The following is an 18,057-nucleotide window of genomic DNA, read 5'->3' as shown; positions in this document are numbered from 1 at the left end:
CCACTTTTTACTGCATGATGACTTCCAAGTGAAGAAAATCTACATAACTTGAGGTTAAGGGAATTAAACAGAGAGATCTGGTTTTTCTAAGTGTATTTTTTGGTGAAATCGGTTACCACTTCTTTGGATTCCTTTGCCGTGATGAAATGGATTTAAATCTTTACACACTACTGTGTCCCCTGCGATGAACTCACCACACATTCACCTTTTACCTCACGCTTTGACTCATTTTCTGCTGCAATTCCGCACAGAGTTTTTGTCTGATTTTCTATGCAGACTATGTTTTCTATTTCTATGTTTGGCCTTTTTGCCTTCAGGACACGACTGACCACACCCAGAGAGTGTGTCGCTGTGGTGGCAGGGGCAGAGAGAAAGCTTGCCTGTAGCTCTCTGTGGTTTTTGTGTATGTGGTTGTATGTTTGTGTGTGTCGCGGAGGGAAGGGTCTGTCCCCTTCAGATGTGGGAGAAAGGCAGCCACCGGCACCGGGGAGGATAACCTGGGGGCGTGTCAATGGCAGAGCCGTTAGGAGGAAAATCAAAAAGCCATCAGACTCGTGGGAGACGAATGCTGCTTCTCAACAGGAGGGATGGATTTAAGACTACAGGGCAGGAGCTTGATCAAATCAGTAGCAAGACAGAAGCACTGATTAAATTTGTGCCCTCATGCTTGATATCACTTATGATACTTTTATTGTTTGCAAAAAAAAGGTCTTTTACCTGTGTTTCGTGACTGTGATTGTGACATTTTTCCATTCTGCGATTCTCACAAAGAACACATCGATTTGTGGAGAATTTCTAACCAAGAGATCTTCTCAGAAGTGTTCCTTTCAGAAACCACATGACCTGCCAAGTGAAACTGACACAGTTCTTGAGTACTCGGTGTGTTGCAGCCACAAGTATCACAGATGTTAGCAGACGCATTTGTCAGTACAGAAGGATAATAAGTCAAGAAAAGGTGAACAAATGAGCCGTATTTGTGCCAACTTCACCACCAATCTGATCCTGTTTCAACCACATGATGTTAGAGATGAAAAACTGGGAGTGAGACAAAAGATGGGAGGTCTGATTGATCAGTTTAGGCTGGCGTCTTGATCACAGAGTCTCATAACTACTGAAGCTACTCAGAGGTGAAATCTCATCAGCAGCAAATGTCGATCACATGACCGGGGGAATGCACAGAATAACTGATGTGTCACATTCAAAGAAAGTTTCTGTTACCCAAAATACGTTGGGCTTTATTTTGGTCGTCTTGGAGGTGGTGCCGTCTTCACTTGTGTGACTGTTTGAGGTGTCCAACGCCTTCACGCTGCCTCGGTATCAGCAGGCTTTTCAGTAATCTACAACTTTCTCCCTTTCTCTGTTTGACCCTGCCTGTCCTTCAAGAGGCCACCTTAGGGAGAACTTAAGACAAGATCTGAGGACATCACAGGGGAGGGGGTGTTTCTCCTAAACCCCTGGCCTCTTCCTCTCAGCATCTCGCTCACTACTTCTTCCTCTTCTTTCTTCTTTTACTTTCGGCTTTTCCCTTCAGGGGTCCCCAGCGGAATCAGTGCTCCACTGCAGTCTCCTCCTCACTGCGATCCTCATTCAGCGCTGACCACCCCTCCTCCTCCCTATTTCTTGGACTCCCTCAGGGCTCTGAAGAGATATCAGAGTCAGAAAGGGAAAATCCATTGTTTTAGTGACATGGACCATTATGAGAGAAGTTACTGTATATTTCTGGAAGAAATAGTTACATTTCATTGGAATTTTCCATTTCATACCACATTTGTGCCTCTAAACTTTCCCAGAATGATAAATAAACTGAGCTATCTGCCAAAGTAGCACCCCAGTCAGCTATCACAAAGATCATTTTGGTGTTTTTCACTTCACCTGCAATATAAGTTAGAAAAAAATATTTTTACGGTAAAATTTCCACAGCTGTGGTTGCCAGAATGCTACAGTAAAACATTTTCTTCATTTACAGTCAAAAAGTGTATTGACTGTTGATTTTATGTTTAAAAAATGTGCTTCATTCCATATATTACTGTAAAAAAAGTTTTAACCTTTAAAATCTTGAAAATTCACATAAAAATGCCATATAAAATAAAGTTTCTGTGACTTAGAAATATTAAAGCATTTTCATTATCAACACAAGAGTTTGTGTATTTAACATTAAATATATGTATTTTTAGCTATGACACTCATAAATCTTAGAGCATATGTCTGTTTTTAACAGAAAAGTACATCAATTTGACCGGTATAAACTGTAATTTTTGTATTAAATAAATCAGCACAAGTACAGGTAGCTGTAAAAAATGGTTGATATTTTGAGAAGTAAATCCAAAAACAGTATTGATTTCCATTTTTTAAATGAAATAACTGAGCATGATCAGTTTTGTCCTGATGACCTTACAGTATTCAGTGTCACATAAACTGTATCAAACTGTTTTAGAGTTTACAGATTTTTACTGTCATGGTTTGACACTTTTTCACCCTAAAACTTACAAACTTTTTTTTTACAGTGTGGTCCCCACATTTTGCACATTAAAGTCCAGCAGGTCTTGCTTATTCCACCTGCAGACAGCTCAGTCCTCAGGCCAGTTTTGGCCACCTCAGACTTTAGTCCAGGGTGAAACCGGTTTCAGATGGCAGGGGGGCAGTGGGTGTGGGCGGCATGAAAGAGTGGAGACTTATTGTTTCAATGTGAAAAGGCGCTAATGGTCGACCATCGAGACTCGGGATCTGAAATCCACAGGGTGCCCCCGGACCCGGTCGCACAATGGCACCCCCTCTCCCTTCCCGCAGTGCGTCTTCCTGCCGCAATCTGCAGCGAACGACTCGCGCTGGGGTAGCGCATCTGCCCTGATGCTTCGGCCATTGAGGCCTCTGAATGGCCGCGGATCATCGCTTAAATGGGAGAAGTTCACGTGAATGCTGTTTGATGGTTTTATGAATTTGGTAGTTTTTTTCCCCATTCTAACAAGAAACTGCGCGTAAAGGTGCCGAAATCTCCACGGTGTTGTGTGGAAATGTATTACTATTGATACCTAAATCTTATTTCTATAAAAAACAACAAAAACACAGTCCAGATTAAACCACAAGTACTTAAACACCCACAAACAATCTATACTACTACAAGTGAAAACCTCAGTGAACCTCTTTATCTACAGTCGTTTGGGTGTATAATTCCATCTCTTTAGGTTTATCTCATGAAACGTTACACTCACTGTGTTCCTGTTCTGTGTGTTTTGCTTATCTCATTTTCAAAGCCATCAAATTAACCTGGCCTCTGTTTGTTTCTAATTAAATATGCCCTGATTAATTTAAGTTAATGTGTTTGATCACAGTTACTCTGGATGTATTTTTTCTAAATGGATGGATTCAGGCCACATTGACAGGATTTTAATACCAAAGCCGTCTTTTAAAGTGGAATAATTGTAAGCAAAGCCAGCCTTATAATTCATGCATGAGGTTATGGTGTTACAGAATGTATTTACAGGAGCAGAGGCCCTTTTCGTTCTGCAAATGTGCCTTTTAAAAGAAAAAAAAACACAATTTCAAATTGCATAATAAGTGTTAAATTCGCTTTAAAATCAAGAAAATGTATCTAGTTTGCAGTGGAGTTTATGTGAAACCACGCCTGCTACATTGGGAATAATCAAGGTCATTTGCACATTTACCATTCTTTACCACCAATTGTCTGCTGCAGCCAATAGGCGTAGAGGTCCTGGTATCACCAACGCCCACAGCTGTGTGGAGCAAAACCTGTGGATCTGGGGCTGGAGAGGGACATTTGAGCTTGCAGGTGAGCTGAGCGCAAACCTTCATGGACTAGGCCGCAGAGATATCCAAAAGGGCAGCTGTGGCCTTCATTTCTTGCCTAATTTCTCTGATGCTGGTTTAGTTTTAGCCTATTTCACCTTTATTTCCTCCGAGCTTCAACTTGAAACGGGTGAAAAGGTTTAAAACCAGCCGCCTTTAACTTTTTCTGTTCAACTTTGGAAGATGTCTGAAAGAGCGCAGAGTCCGGAGTGCCAGATTCGGCCTTACGACTACAGCAGGGCCAACCCTTGCATCCAGGCTTCGGCTCAGGAGGGTTTGGGGAGCGCTGCGTCGTTCCAGCTTCCTCACGGCGTCCTGCCAGACCCGGGCCTCCTTTACAGCAAAACCACCTACAGCGGGATCACACCGGCTTCTGCGCAGTCATTCTTCCCCTTTCCACCCGTCGCCAGCGACTACAGAGGATCCGAGCTGCAGGTTGGAGAGTTCGGCCAACCCAAACCTTGGTATCCATTCGTTGGTCCTGAATACACTGGCCAGGTACCCGGTGTGACCGCAGCCACCCAGCCCACTAACTCAAGCCCTCCGGTAGCCGAGACCCGTGAGCAGATCAAACTACCTGAGATAAAGGTGGAGAGGGACACCGGTATCGAGTACTCCACGGGGGTGAAGCCTCAGCAGTTCCAGACGCCGCCGACTTCCGCCGCTGTGCCCAACGGAGTCTTCTACCCCGCAGCCTGGAACCCGTCCTTCTGGCCCGGGATCGCCCACATCACACCACCCGGTGGGAACAATCAAAATCCCACAACGTCCTCGGCATCTTCTCCATCCATGTCCCCCTCACCCCTGGCAACGGGCTTCCAGGGAACGCGTTCTTCAGCGTGAACGCGTCTCAGGCGCCCACCGACCCACAGACGGAGAACCAGGTCTCCAGCACCCGGAGCAGCGGCTCATCCAGCGGGGGGTGCAGTGACTCTGAGGAGGTAAGAGAACTCACAAGATTACTGACTCGTTTTTCTCAGTTGGTTCTGATTTTCTGTTTTCCTCTTGTGCAGGAGAGTCTTTCCACTGAAGAACTGGAGAAGTTTGCCAAGCAGCTGAAGCACAAACGCATTACTTTGGGTTTCACTCAAGCAGATGTTGGCCTTGCACTGGGTAACCTGTATGGTAAGTAACTTCCAGTGTTTAGATATTAGTTTGTGTAGTCAGCCAGATCAGAGATGGTAGAATTTAGAAATGTGTAAAATATGGTTTAATTGGTTCATCCTAATATCTGTGTGGTTTCAGTTTTGGGGTAGACTGGTGCTCAGAGTTTTCCTTCTGAATTCAGCAATCTCGATGCTGAGATGTTTGTTTTTTGTGTTTCCATTTCAGGAAAAATGTTCAGCCAGACAACCATTTGCCGTTTTGAGGCTCTGCAGCTGAGCTTCAAGAACATGTGCAAGCTGAAGCCTCTTCTGCAGAGATGGCTGGATGAGGCCGAGACCTCAGAAAATCCTCAGGATGTAAGTTTGTATCTGTGGCATCTGCTGACTAGTTTACAAGACAAAGATGATGGCCTAGCTTGATGGTAGTGGCTGGTCTTTTCAGGTTGGGCCGAACTTCCTGCTGAGAAAGTCAAACTCAGGCCATCTGCTCTGTGATGCAGAGTACGCCATCTAGTGGCAATAATTCAGCTGGTTGTTGACCACAAAAAACTTTAATGGAACCATCACCATCTGTTCAGTACATAACCTGCCTGATTTGTATTCTGTTGTGTTGTATGATGTACACATCCTCATAAATACTGTAACTAACATGTATAATTTCTTACAAACACATTTGTGTTTCTTCAGATGTACAAGATTGAGCGGGTGTTTGTCGACACCAGGAAGAGAAAGCGGAGGACCAGTCTGGAGGGAGCCGTACGCTCTGCTCTTGAATCCTACTTCATCAAGTGTCCGAAGCCCAACACTCAGGAGATCACGCACATCTCAGATGACCTGGGCCTGGAGAGAGACGTAAGCACAAATCTACCAAGCAAAATTTTCCTTTTAGTGTTGAGATGATAGTATTGACTAATGAATGCTGTCCTCTGCAGGTTGTACGTGTCTGGTTCTGCAACAGGAGACAGAAGGGAAAGCGTCTGGCCCTGCCGCTGGATGAGGAGTGTGACGGTCAGTATTATGAGCAGAGTCCTTCCCCCCTTAGCATGGCCCCTTCCCCCATCCCCAGTCAGGGCTACCCAGTTCCCAGCTACCCTGGAGCTCCTCCTCCTACACTCTACATGCCCTCTCTTCACCCGCCTGATGTCCTGAAACAAGCCCTGCATCCCGGACTGGTTGGTCACCCGACTGGATAAACCAGCGGTAGTCACAGCCAGAACCACAGATTGCCTCCCCAAGCCCTCTGTTCAACCCCAACACATGCTGGAAATGAGCTCTACTTCCAGTAACCAGATAAAAAAAAAAAATCAGCTTGTGCCATGGGGTTGAAACATTGTGAGTGGGATGGAGCAAAGTGGTCTCTTGCTCCCGTTGTGATGGTGAAACCAAACGAGCTGCTGTCCCATGACCGCCACCTCACACCAGCTGATTTGTCTTCAAACAAAAAAACAGGAAAAAAAAAATTTAAAAATGGAATGTTATTGTATTTTTGTGTTCTTGCATTGTGCGTAATAACTTCAGGTTTAGAACAAAGGTTAGGTGCTGTCTGGTCCACATGTGGAAAGAAGATGGGGTTGTAAATGGTCTAAGGATCAGATTAATTCCTGGGTAGGTTTTCTGTGGGCCAGACAAGGAAGAATCTGGGGTGCCAATGAAATCAATGTGAGGGAAAACCTCCTTAAACAGTATTCATTTTTGACAGTTCTTGTCAAATTATTTGTGCAATACTTCTGTCACTGCAATAGGAAATGCTCTTTTAATATGCATTTTTAACATTGAATTTTTTTGCACAAAATTACATTTTTAATGTTGACTACAATCTCTTTAATTTTTCTCTTTATGATTATCGTCGTTGACGTCTTTGGTGAATATTTGGAACATTAATGGGGTTTGGTTTGATTCAATGTAACTTTGGGGGAATGTTTTTTGCTGTCAGTATTTGTATCTTTCCCTCATTTCATTTTAATTGTAGTTTTGTGTTGATGTTGAATAACACTACTGAAAGTCAAGTCTGAGTGCTAATTGGATTTCATGAAGTTGTTTTTACTTGGATGATCATTTTTAAACTGATATTAAATGTCAGGGATTTGACCTCAGAGTTCTCACTCATACTTGAATATTTTTCAATTCTACATCTCAATTTGTTGTTCTCAGTATTAATTGTTGGCTCATCTTACCTCTTGAGTTAATGCTCCTGACTTAAATATTTACCGTAAGAGTGCAATCAGAATGGTTAGACCAGGGGTGTCAAGATCTGTTCCTGGAGGGCCACTATCCTGCATGTTTTAGATGTTTCCCTCTTCCATCACAGCTGATTCAAATGATCAGGCTCGTTATCAGGCTTCTGCTGAGCTTGATGATAAGCTGATCATTTGAATCAGGTGTGTTGGAAGAGGGAAACATCTAAAACATGCAGGACAGTGGCCCTCCAGGAACTGAGTTTGACACCTGGGTTAGACTAAAGCTATTAGTTTTAGTGAGAATGTAAATGATTAATATATTAATATCAGCAACAATGACATGTTTTCTTAAAACATCCTAAATGTTAATGTTTGCCTGCAGCAAGCAAATTTGGCTTTTTCTTCCTTTTAGAACTTTTTTTTTTTTTTTTGTAAATGCAATCTAATGAATTCTTCAGTGTTTTTTGCTAATTCCCATCAAAAGTGAATGATGCCAATGCTGGTTTGCAACTGTAACTACAGAAGTAAAAGTGATATTTACAGTTTACATGCATGCTGACATGTTAACTACGACAAGTAGAAATGTCTGTTTTACATATGATTGGAGAAGTTGAGCTATGTTTATGTCTCGAGTACTTCATAGTATTCCACGTAGACTCTGACAGTAAACCATGATTTTTTTATTAGTAATTCAAGAAAAGCTTGAAATCAACAGTTAACAGACCAAATGAAACCAGTCATCAAAAGCAAATACAGTCCAGGAGATAATGGAATAAAACATTGCTTTTTAAAATGAATCAACATTTCACCATTTGAATGCTAGAGAGCATGATGAGAATGTGATTGGTTAGATTCAAATGTTATACAGATTTTTCTGTTAAACACAAATGCTGCAGTTGCAGAGCTGGAGACTCCCGTAGGCAAAAGATAAGCCATGTAAACGGAGACTGGCTAGACTCCCGTAGGCAAAAGATAGCCATGTAAACGGATTTTACTGTATCATTGCTATTATTTTTTGATGATCCAATAAAGATCCTTCTTTAAGGAAGATGGAACCAAATGCAACATTGTCTTTTTTTTCTTCAAGTATGATGATCCAGTGAGTTACATTTAGTGGTATCTAGTAGTGCGGGTCATTTAAAGCTCCTTTTCTAGAAACATGAAGGGTCTTCTCTCGAATCAGAGCTCGGTTTTCTTTCCTGGGTCACTGCAGAAACGTGGTAGTGCAACATGGTGACCTCTAAAGGATGTGCTCCTTCTGTAGATATAAAGTCTTATAGGTAGCAAGTAGAAAACACAATTCTTTATGTGAGGATATGCGAAAGAAAACAACTATGAGTATTATGTTCTGTTTCTCCCAATAGATGCCCCCTAAATCCTACACACTGGACCTCTAATGGTTGCATTTTAATTGAATACAAGATTAACCTGGTTCTGTCCAAAAGAAATTTGCCTGCCAGCGAGCTTAAAGCTGCTTCAGCTTATCTCATGCATTTGCTAGTTTCTTACAGAATAGGTCTATAGTATTGTTTCAAATCTGTGCTAAGGCAAATTAAACAGCTGCAGGCTTACAATGCAGACCTGAGAGTGATATTATTTTTTGCATGTAACTCCCAGCAAGAAAGCCACTGAATGTTTCTATTGTTGCTACAGAGGTCAGGTATAAAGTGCTAGATATCAGTGCCAGTGCATCACTTGGTCATTGTCGTTAATATGAAGTTGTTATAGTATGCTAGTTGTGTTGTTGTTGTGTGTGTATATATATATATATAGACATACACTACTGTTCAAAAGTTTGCAGTCACTTAGAAATGTCCTTATTTTTGAAGAAGAGCATTTTTTCCCAATGAAGATAGCATTAAAATAATCAGAAATCCAGTCTAGACATAGTTAATGTGGTGTTAGCTAATCATGTCAAAAGGCTAACTGATGATTAGAAAAGCTTTGCGCGGTTATGTTAGCACATGAATGAAAGTTCAAGTTTTCATGGAAATTGTCTGGGTGACCCAAACATTTGAACGGTAGTACATACCAGGGGCGGCTGGTCAATAGAGGGCGCTAGGGCGCCGCCCCCTCTGTCTCACATCATGTAGAGTCACAGCCCTTCCTTTAATAAAACGTTTTTAAAATTACATTTACATGTATATCCAATGTTTTTAACAAGCAAAATGGATAATAGAGCCTGTAGAGAGTTACTAAGATGTATAATTTGTAATAAAAAGTCAGATTAGAAACGTCCGGGGCGCACTCATCTTTCCCCATTGACTCTCGTTAGAACTTTGACATGCGCAGTTGGTTCCTCTTCAATTCAAGAGATGGGCAACCCGGTCTCACGGGGATTCGTGAAACTGTCACGTAAGTTTTAGTTTCGGTTTCGTGCGCACCAACACGATTTCATCATGTTTTTCGTGCCGCTCACCACGAAATGTTTTTCGCTGTGGTAATCACATCTGAAAGTGGTTTATACCGGCGGATTCATGACGATCTAAGCTGTCCATCGGCGTATACTGCTTGCGTGATTGCGTTTGCGGCCGTCGGCCGCCGGACATTCTTGAAATTCCTATGCAAATTGGTAAGTGTACCACCGGCTTATGGTTAGGTTATGGTTAGGTTATGGTTAGGGTTACGTTTAGGGACGATGTCATGCAAAATATAGCGTTGGATTCGCCACGGTTTTACATTAAAAATATAATATACACATTCTTTTGAAATACGTTCTGAGTGGCACGAAAAGTCCGCCGTTTAAAATACATTGGTGCGCATTTCGTGGTGAGCGGCACGAAAAACATGACGAAATCGTGTTGGTGCACACGAAACCGAAACTAAAACTTACGTGACAGTTTCACGAATCCCCGTGAGATCGGGCTGAGATGGGAGACCGCAGGGCGCAGGCTCACCGCGCCCGGCTGAGCGATCCCTCAGACATGCATGCAAATTTCTCATTGAGACAATGAGAAATTTGCATGTCTCAAAGACAGAAGAGCAAAACTTGCATACAAAAAATAACAGAGATGTAGAGGTGCTGGCTTTAATCTCTAAAATGTGAGGATTTACTTATTTGTCATTTAATAATGTAAATAGAAATGTTAGTTGACACAAGTGGCACTTTAGACTGAAAGCCTGTTGATTTTCATATGTTCTGAAATCTGAGGAATTACTGTTTTTCTTTATTTTCATTGTAAATATTTAATGTTAGTTGAACAAGAAGAAGCACTTTGTTCTCAAAGCCTAAGATAAGATAGGTTTTATTTGTCACATGCACAGTTATACATAGTATAATGCCTAATGGTTTCAGTATTTTTTTTTCAGGCAAAGTGACAAATTTTTATTGCTTTGATCTTAAATATGCAGATTTGCTGTTTTCTCATTGTCATGTCAGGTTGTTAATGTAAAAGTTAGCTCACAGAAGCACTGTCTGCTTTAAGCCTTTTTGTTAGGTTTTTTTTTAACAAAATGTCCAATGTTTGTTGGTTTCACTGGTATGGATTTGTTTTTGTTTATTTGAGTATGTAAATATAAATATGTTGTTCCAAAGATTTTGCTGGACAGAAGAAGCACTTGGCACTCTTTGAAGCTGGAAAAATGAATTGTTTCTGTTTTTACTTTTGAAGTAAAAAATAGATTTGCATATTTATACATTGTTAATTTGTTTAATTATAGAAAAGGAGATTTTAAGGGTTTGTGTACCAATTACACCTTATCTGGAGCAAATCATATCAAACACTGGGGAGATAAATTCAAATTCACTAGCTGGTAACATTTACGTGCATTTAATTGTCTATTTGACTCAGCAGTAGTGCTTAGGTGTACCCTCCTAGTGGTGCATAGTAATAGCACATCAAATGGCTGTGAACATAATTTACATCAGTTCTTGTATTCCGGTGTTGCCGGCTCTGCTATTTGGTTTGGTAAATTAAGTGCGCCCCCCCCAAGAGAAAAATTCACCAGCCGCCACTGGTACATACATATATAAGTCTAAACAATGTCCCTGGACAAGCGACATGAAAATATTCACTTTTTTCTCCCATTAAAACCATTTTCCTCCCTGTTTTTACTGACTTCAATATAACCATCTGTATATTTTATCAGCCCATTACCAGAATGCTTTCTGAGTCATAGAAATACCAGAACTAATTAGAAGTAATGCGGAGGATGTGGTGGCAGTTCCTGCTAATGTGTCAAAAATGCAGTAAAAGCAATGCAGTAAAAGCAGCAGCTTGTCTTTGTCACCATCAACCGAAAACATTCAAGCTGAAGTGTTTTTGGCGTCGACCCAGGCCTCCAGGTCTGAGTAAACCTTGTGCTGAGGTAAACTGTTGAACTGTGGGCAGATCTTACACAGTCTCTCCCTCCAGTCTGCGTACAGTTTCACTTTCCAATGTTGTTTCCACGTCAAATATTCAGCGTAGCGCTTCTTGTCCTCTGCTAGCTCTTGTAGATACTTTGCCATTTCTCTCACTGATGCAAACTCGTCGACATGGATGAAGGAATGAGGTGGAGCCACGGCTTTGTAGTCGCTTAACGGCGCCCCCAGGACGACGGGCACAGCTCCGCCTTGGTAGGCATTCCTCCACAGTTTCTCTGTGATATAATCTTTGGAGAGTGCATTCTCAAAAGCCAGATAAAAGTAGCAGCGAGAGATTGTAGGTAGGAGGGCTGAAGAGGCGAGGGGCGTCTTTGTCCAACGCCCGTAGACCTTCACAGGAACGATGGCGTTGAGCTCTGTGTACACTTTGCTTCTTTTGTGGTGACGCCTGTAGTTGCTGACCACCCAGCAGACCAGAGAGGTCTTTTCCTGAAGGTTGTCTTCCCCCAGAAGTTCTTCATCCTCCTTAGGTAGCAGCTCTCCATAGGGAACAGTGATATCAGCGTCCCTCCTGTAGGTCATGGTCATGTTGAAGATGTTTGCAAACTGATGCAAGTTTCCATTGTGATTCGGGGCCTCCAGGGACATCCAGGCCCACCTTTGGCCCTGTGGTCGAGGCCAGTAGGTGGGCAGCTTCTGGCGGCGTTGTATCAGCTCCCTGTTGTGGAAGACAACCACATCGGCCGAGGAGAACATGGAGCGCTGGTCCACCAGGCGACAGTGAGGGATGCGGTACAGATCCCAGCACATGTCGCCCTTCAGGCTCGCTGACCTGTTGAAGGGATAGTGCCACAGTAGGACGGTCACATTTCTGCTGCTGCTGAAGGCCGAAGGATTCACTCTTAAGCTTGTGGACCATCCATTGAAAAGGCACAGCGGTAAAGCGCAGAGGAAGCAGAGGAGGAGGCACCTCTTCATTGAAGTGTGTACAGTCTTTTTAGTGTTCTTACAACCCTGTCATCAAATAGAAAAAGAATGATGTGAGGCTTTTGTGATTTTGGCTTTTGAAGAAATAGTGTCAGTTCAGTCAACTCAGCAACATGATGTATTAAAATTAAGATTTATCTTCCCAAACTTCAGTCCTGTGAGTCATTAGTACTTGTGTCGCTTGCTTGTCTACATAATGAAAGCCAATACATGACAGAGGAAATCTGTTTTACAAAGTATATCAGGCTTCTGGTTGTTTAAATTACTTCAATGTATAATTAATATTATTTGCTAACGGTGCCAAATTAGCTACAATTTCTGTCACCCCAGACAAACAAAAGCACTTTATACAAACACAAAAAAAGTAGATTAATACATTCAAGCACAACTTTCCATTATTTTTAGGGCTGCTACCTTCAAAAATCTACTTCAGGTTGCTACTGGAGCCTGACAAACGGAAACAACACAGCTGCTGAGTGTGACTTTTTTTTTTTTGTAAGGGGAAAAAGAAGATGCATACACACAAACTGAGACTCTTGAGGTGTGACAGTTAGGATTTTTCCCCTTACAAAAAAAAGTCACAGAAGTTTTGAGGTGTGAAGTAAAGACATTTATACTGAATTAACTTTCTCAGAGGTCTGTGTTAGGCCTGTTCATCTGTGACTCAACTCAGAAAGACGCTTTAGCGCAGAAAATGATACCAGAATTTTAGATGGAGTTCACAGAAATTAGGTAATCAAGACTTAAATATGACAGTAAGTTGAGTTCAGTCATCACCATCAGGTCAGATCCAGTTCAGCTTGAGGCTCTCAGCTTTCAGGGGATTCACCTCCTCAGATCAGAGATCATGTTGTCTCTCTGCTCAGCATGTCTCAAGAGAAATTTGTGCAAAAGATTCCTTTTCTCTGTATGAACAAAACAAAGAGAGCATTAAGAAAGAGACACAACCGCAGACAGCAATGAACTTCACTATCAGTGCAGAAATGCCTTTCAGTCACTAATTATACACAAAATATTTATATTTGTTTTAGCTGAGTGGATGACAAAAAACTGAGTTAAAGATCAGGTGATGAGAGATCAAAATCTTTCAAATAATAAGTATACTGAGGTCTGAAATTGAAACTGAATATTATGTCACTGGATATCATTTTTTAAAAATCCCTTTTTGTTTAAAAAATGTATTTTTGTGTGTGTGTTAGCCTCTGCATATGTGTGTGCGTTTTCTCTTCAGCGCATTTATTGTGAAATGGGAAATCCTGAAGATGAACAGAAAGCCTGACTGTGCAGCAAGACTAGAAACTACAGAGTTTCACACAATGTAAGATGAGGAACAGAGAGAGAAGTACTCAGACTCACAGAGAACACATATGAAATCATAGAACAAAAGACGTATTTCAGTATGTTTACCGAAAGGGAAAAAAGTAAGCAAACACTGCACTAACAAATAAATAAAGTAGCTGGTTTACATGATTGCAATTTTTTAGGGCAATCTGTGGAATATTGCAGAAAATGTGCAATAAATAATAATAGAGGTGTCATGAGAAAATAAACACTCGATCTGTGGGCTTGTTAGCGCCTTTAAGGACTTTTATTCTCATACTAGTCATCAACGTTACTGCATTTCCAGTGTCTAAAGAGAGTGTTTTGTATTTGCAGATCTGAACTTACCATCATATAAAATATAAGAGGATGCTATAATTTACACTTGGGGTCTAAATTCGGCTTCAGTTAATTTTTACTCTTCAAAAACAGTCTTCAGCATGATGTACTCCTGTTTTCTACAGCAGAATTCTTTGCTGAAATTGTTTTAGCACACTCACGTAGGTTTGCTCAACTCTGCTCATTATAATACTGCAGCCAGCAACAAAACAAAACTGAACTTCCATCAAACTGTGAGCTGCTACTGCTGTCTGCTTCGACATCCTTTGTACGTACTTCACATGGCTCCAGCAGGTAATGCAGCCGGCTGCTATGCGATGTGATGTTTAACACTGTCTGACCACAAGTTAAGCGTAACTGGAACCAAACAACATCAATAACTACACGTATAAGAGTGTAAAAATAGATTTCACAAGGTGTGCCATTCATCTTCACCATAATATGTAAAACTGCAACACAAAGGCATCCAGATTTGACTGAAAATTCTTTATACTGCGTCAAGCAGCAGACTCCAGGATACAGCTTTAAATTTGTTAGAAGACCGTTGGAGAATGACGCCAATGAAGACTTTGATCCATATGAAACTGCATCAGGCAACAAGTCGATTTTTACACCCAAAAGAGAATTTTATGCTCTCTTGGAGACACCACTCTAAAGCAGAAAGCTGCTCTCCTTAATTTGACCTTCTGACCTTCTTCTCCAAATACACAAAACTTTATACATAGGAGTTTAGAAACCTAAAATTAAGGAACTGTAGCATCACCAAAACTCCCACTAGTTCAAGACTTTGCCATCCTGTAGCTTCAGTTTGCAGAAAACATTTTGGAATCAGTGTGTAGATGGGAGATAAATGCACAAAAGCTTTCTGTCACATTCACAAAACACACAGAGAAGCTTTTCTCCTAAACCTGTTTCAGATTTATTCTGTTGTTCGAATGTGTATGTTTATATGTTACTACTATTTCTAACTGAAATACACAATCTCCATGTGTGTTAAAATCATTCATTTTCATTTCAAGAACCATGTTTGATCTCCTGGCATCAGGATTTGTGATTTGTAATCATTAACGTGATTTGACAACCAGACCTGCATGTTCTAAAGTCACTTAAAGGTTTTTGCCCTGTGAGCTCTCTGTATGTGGCGCTGAAGCTGCCGTCCCTGTGGAATAAGAACATCTGTGACTTTCCTGATAAAGGACTGGGGATGCAACATGGGGTTTTATTATTTGTAGCACATTTTCTTAGCTGCTAGGGTTTGTTCTTAATGTAACTGGGCTTTTTCTTTGCTTACGCTTCCATTTTTATCGAACAAATCAGACTCTCCTTTGACAGCGGCTTAATTTTGGGGGAGTTTCACCCTTTTTCTGGCAAAAAGTTGTGAATTGTGAACCAGCTCTTCCAGCAGATCTCCACTGCAACATCTCCTGCAGTCTTGTAACTTCTAATCAACTATGACTAACCAGAACCACTTTCAATTATGTTCCTAAATTCTAAAGTTTATCAAAAATATATGTCTTCCTAACAGTTTTCATTTAGTGTTTATCTGCAGCATGCATTCACTGCCAGACTCTTGTCTCCATTGCTCTCTTTGTATGTGCATGTTGTTGTGTCATTGTTGTCTTATTGTCAGTAGCACTAGTTAGTAACTGTTTTGTGTATAAATATCATCGGTGCTACCATATATCTTCTAGTTTTTTGGGAACTGGAGGTCAACAACATCAGAATTCAGGACTTCTGGAACCTGACAAATCTCATTAATAATTCGATGTGATCATTTGATTTCTCCTCCAGATTAAAGATCTGGTGGTGGAGAGCATTTTTCAACCTGAAAGTGTAGTAACAGCTACATCCTATGAACATTTTTTTTGTTGTTTTTTTCCTCAACTGAGCCTCTAAAGTGAGACACAAACATGAGCTGCACAGGATGTGGCGAAAGATTTATGTTGGCAGTGGTGCTGTTCTGCCTACTGACTGCTGCAGAGGCGATACTAATATACTTTTAATCATGATCAAATGTACAAAACTGATAATCTGACTTTTGGATTCTGTGCAATTTATTGCACAGACAGAGATTAAAAAGAAAAAGTGAAAACAAAGCATCTCAAAAGTCAGACCACACTGACCAGAAAGACGCAAAGACGAAACCCCAAACTTCCTCCACTAACCTGATCTGGAGATGAGCTGTCCTCGGTCACCACTAGCACCATGTGAGTCCGCTGCCAAGAGGAACATGATGGTGAACTTGAAGCGTTTAAGCATTTATGCAAAAATCCTTTGAAGGAAACTGAGGTGTGGCTCTCTGAAAGATAGTTGACATCGTCGTGGTACGTGCTCCCACCCTGTCTACCTCCTCTTCTACTATTCTGTCCCTTCATGTCTTTAGCAATCGAGAACAACCAGCCTATTCAGAGTGAGTTTGCTGCATGTGTGCACTGATGGGGAAAGAGGAAACGCTTGACATGACCTAAAATGAAGATGGGGAGGGGGGTTGCAAAAGGGAGATCACACCAGTGTGAGTCATGATGGAGGAAGCTGCAGAAGCTAGAAAATGGTGTTGTAATATCAAAATGTAGTCATGTGGTATGCAATCACCACACAAATCTAGGCAAAGTTACTGCAAATGCATATTTATTAGAAAAAGTTTGAGAGGAGGAAATGGGAGGAGAATTAAATCTTCACCAGATGAAGCAGGCTGCTCTGTTGATAGGACAATAAAAGCATTGAGGCAAAGTTGATGATTGAATGGCACTCATTTTTTTCTTCCTTGCTCTGTGATCCAGGCAAGGTTGAACAGCACAATGCTCTTTTTATGATGTGGGTAGATGGAAAAAAACGCTGAAAGCACTGCAAAAGTTGGATTTTATTGAGAATATTATTCACTGTGTGAGCGGATGTTGCATCTGGTGCTCCAGAAATTAAAAAGTTGGTGATATTGTGACACAAAAAGATAAAGCTGTGTTTCTCCTTGCTCAGAATGGACTTTTAGTGGGTGAAAACAATACGACTTATCCCAACCGGGTTGCTTTTCTAATCTCAATTTTTATCATTCTGATGCAAACTAAAACCTCAATGAAAGTCACCAAAAATTCCTTCTTGCAGGACAAAATTTGATGAAGGTTTATGTTCCAGATCATGTTTATGTTCTCTTTTTATTTTCTCATTTTATGCTGCCTGTGGGTTAACTGGTAGATCAGGTTCTTCACCAGCTTCATCCTCTCCAGTCGCATGTTCACTTCTATCCGGCACAAGTTTATTAAGGCATTTTGCACACTGCATAATTTGTCTTCAGTGCCGCTCTTCCCAACTTGTAATATGTAGTATAAACTGTGCATGTGAGGATGATTTAATTAAACCATGCAGGCGTATTTGTATTTGTTTCTTGAAAGTTGGTGAGCGAAGACAGGACTTGATTGTCTGTTTGGAGTTTTTCACGATCATGTGAAATCCACATCCTAATTTGCATTGTCTAAGCTGATGCTGATGCAACAGGAAGACACAAGGACACAGGTGCATAAAGCTTTGATCAATCAAGACGATGTTAGAAACCAAACAGACTCCATGTTGTAACTAGTACTGTTCTACACCCCGTTCTAAATTATATTTAAGTGTCATAAAGGTTAATTTTTTTGTTTTTCAGTTAAACGCATGCAATTCATGGTATTGTGTCTCAGAGCTCTTTGGATCACTGAAATCAATCTCAGACAACTGTGATAATTAGTTGGCCAGGTGAGCCCAATTAAGGGAAAAACTACTGAAGAAGGATGTTCCACATTATTAAGCAGACCACTATTTTCAAGCAATATGGGAAAGAAAAAGGATCTCTCTGCTCCTGAAAAGAGTGAAATAGTTGAATGCCTTTTGACAAGGTATGAAAACCTTAGATATTTCAAAAAAACTTAGGCGTGATCACTATTAAGAGATTCAGAGCACACACGGGTTCGTGCAGATAAAGGCACAATAAGGAGGGTTTCTGCCAGACAAACACATCGGATTAAGAGAGAAGCTGCTAAAATGCCAT

The 18,057-nt window shown here is 41.1% G+C and overlaps 2 protein-coding genes across 2 annotated transcripts; one reads left to right on the top strand and one right to left on the bottom strand.

Annotated features, from left to right (window-relative positions):
- The first annotated feature begins 1,556 nt into the window (after positions 1 to 1,556).
- pou5f3 (POU domain, class 5, transcription factor 3) lies at positions 1,557 to 8,028 on the top strand. Its single transcript, XM_051938810.1, is given in 8 exon segments — positions 1,557 to 4,603; positions 4,606 to 4,660; positions 4,662 to 4,745; positions 4,818 to 4,837; positions 4,840 to 4,929; positions 5,137 to 5,267; positions 5,598 to 5,762; positions 5,843 to 8,028. Coding segments are annotated over 8 exon segments (1,422 nt in total). The 5' UTR covers positions 1,557 to 3,987; the 3' UTR covers positions 6,104 to 8,028.
- A 20-nt stretch (positions 8,029 to 8,048) lies between these two features.
- On the bottom strand, positions 8,049 to 16,454 carry LOC110966500 (fucosyltransferase 7 (alpha (1,3) fucosyltransferase)). The gene is made up of 3 exons (XM_051938809.1): positions 16,205 to 16,454; positions 13,158 to 13,285; positions 8,049 to 12,407 (listed from the first exon to the last, which is right to left on the bottom strand). Exons 2-3 carry the CDS (start codon positions 13,158 to 13,160, stop codon positions 11,334 to 11,336), a joined length of 1,077 nt encoding a protein of 358 aa, XP_051794769.1. The 5' UTR covers positions 13,161 to 13,285; positions 16,205 to 16,454; the 3' UTR covers positions 8,049 to 11,333.
- Between the last annotated feature and the right edge of the window lie 1,603 nt (positions 16,455 to 18,057).

The sequence above is a fragment of the Acanthochromis polyacanthus genome, chromosome 18 (assembly GCF_021347895.1).
Source record: "Acanthochromis polyacanthus isolate Apoly-LR-REF ecotype Palm Island chromosome 18, KAUST_Apoly_ChrSc, whole genome shotgun sequence".
Lineage (NCBI taxonomy): Eukaryota > Metazoa > Chordata > Actinopteri > Pomacentridae > Acanthochromis > Acanthochromis polyacanthus.
This window is presented reverse-complemented; position numbering and strand designations above follow the sequence as displayed.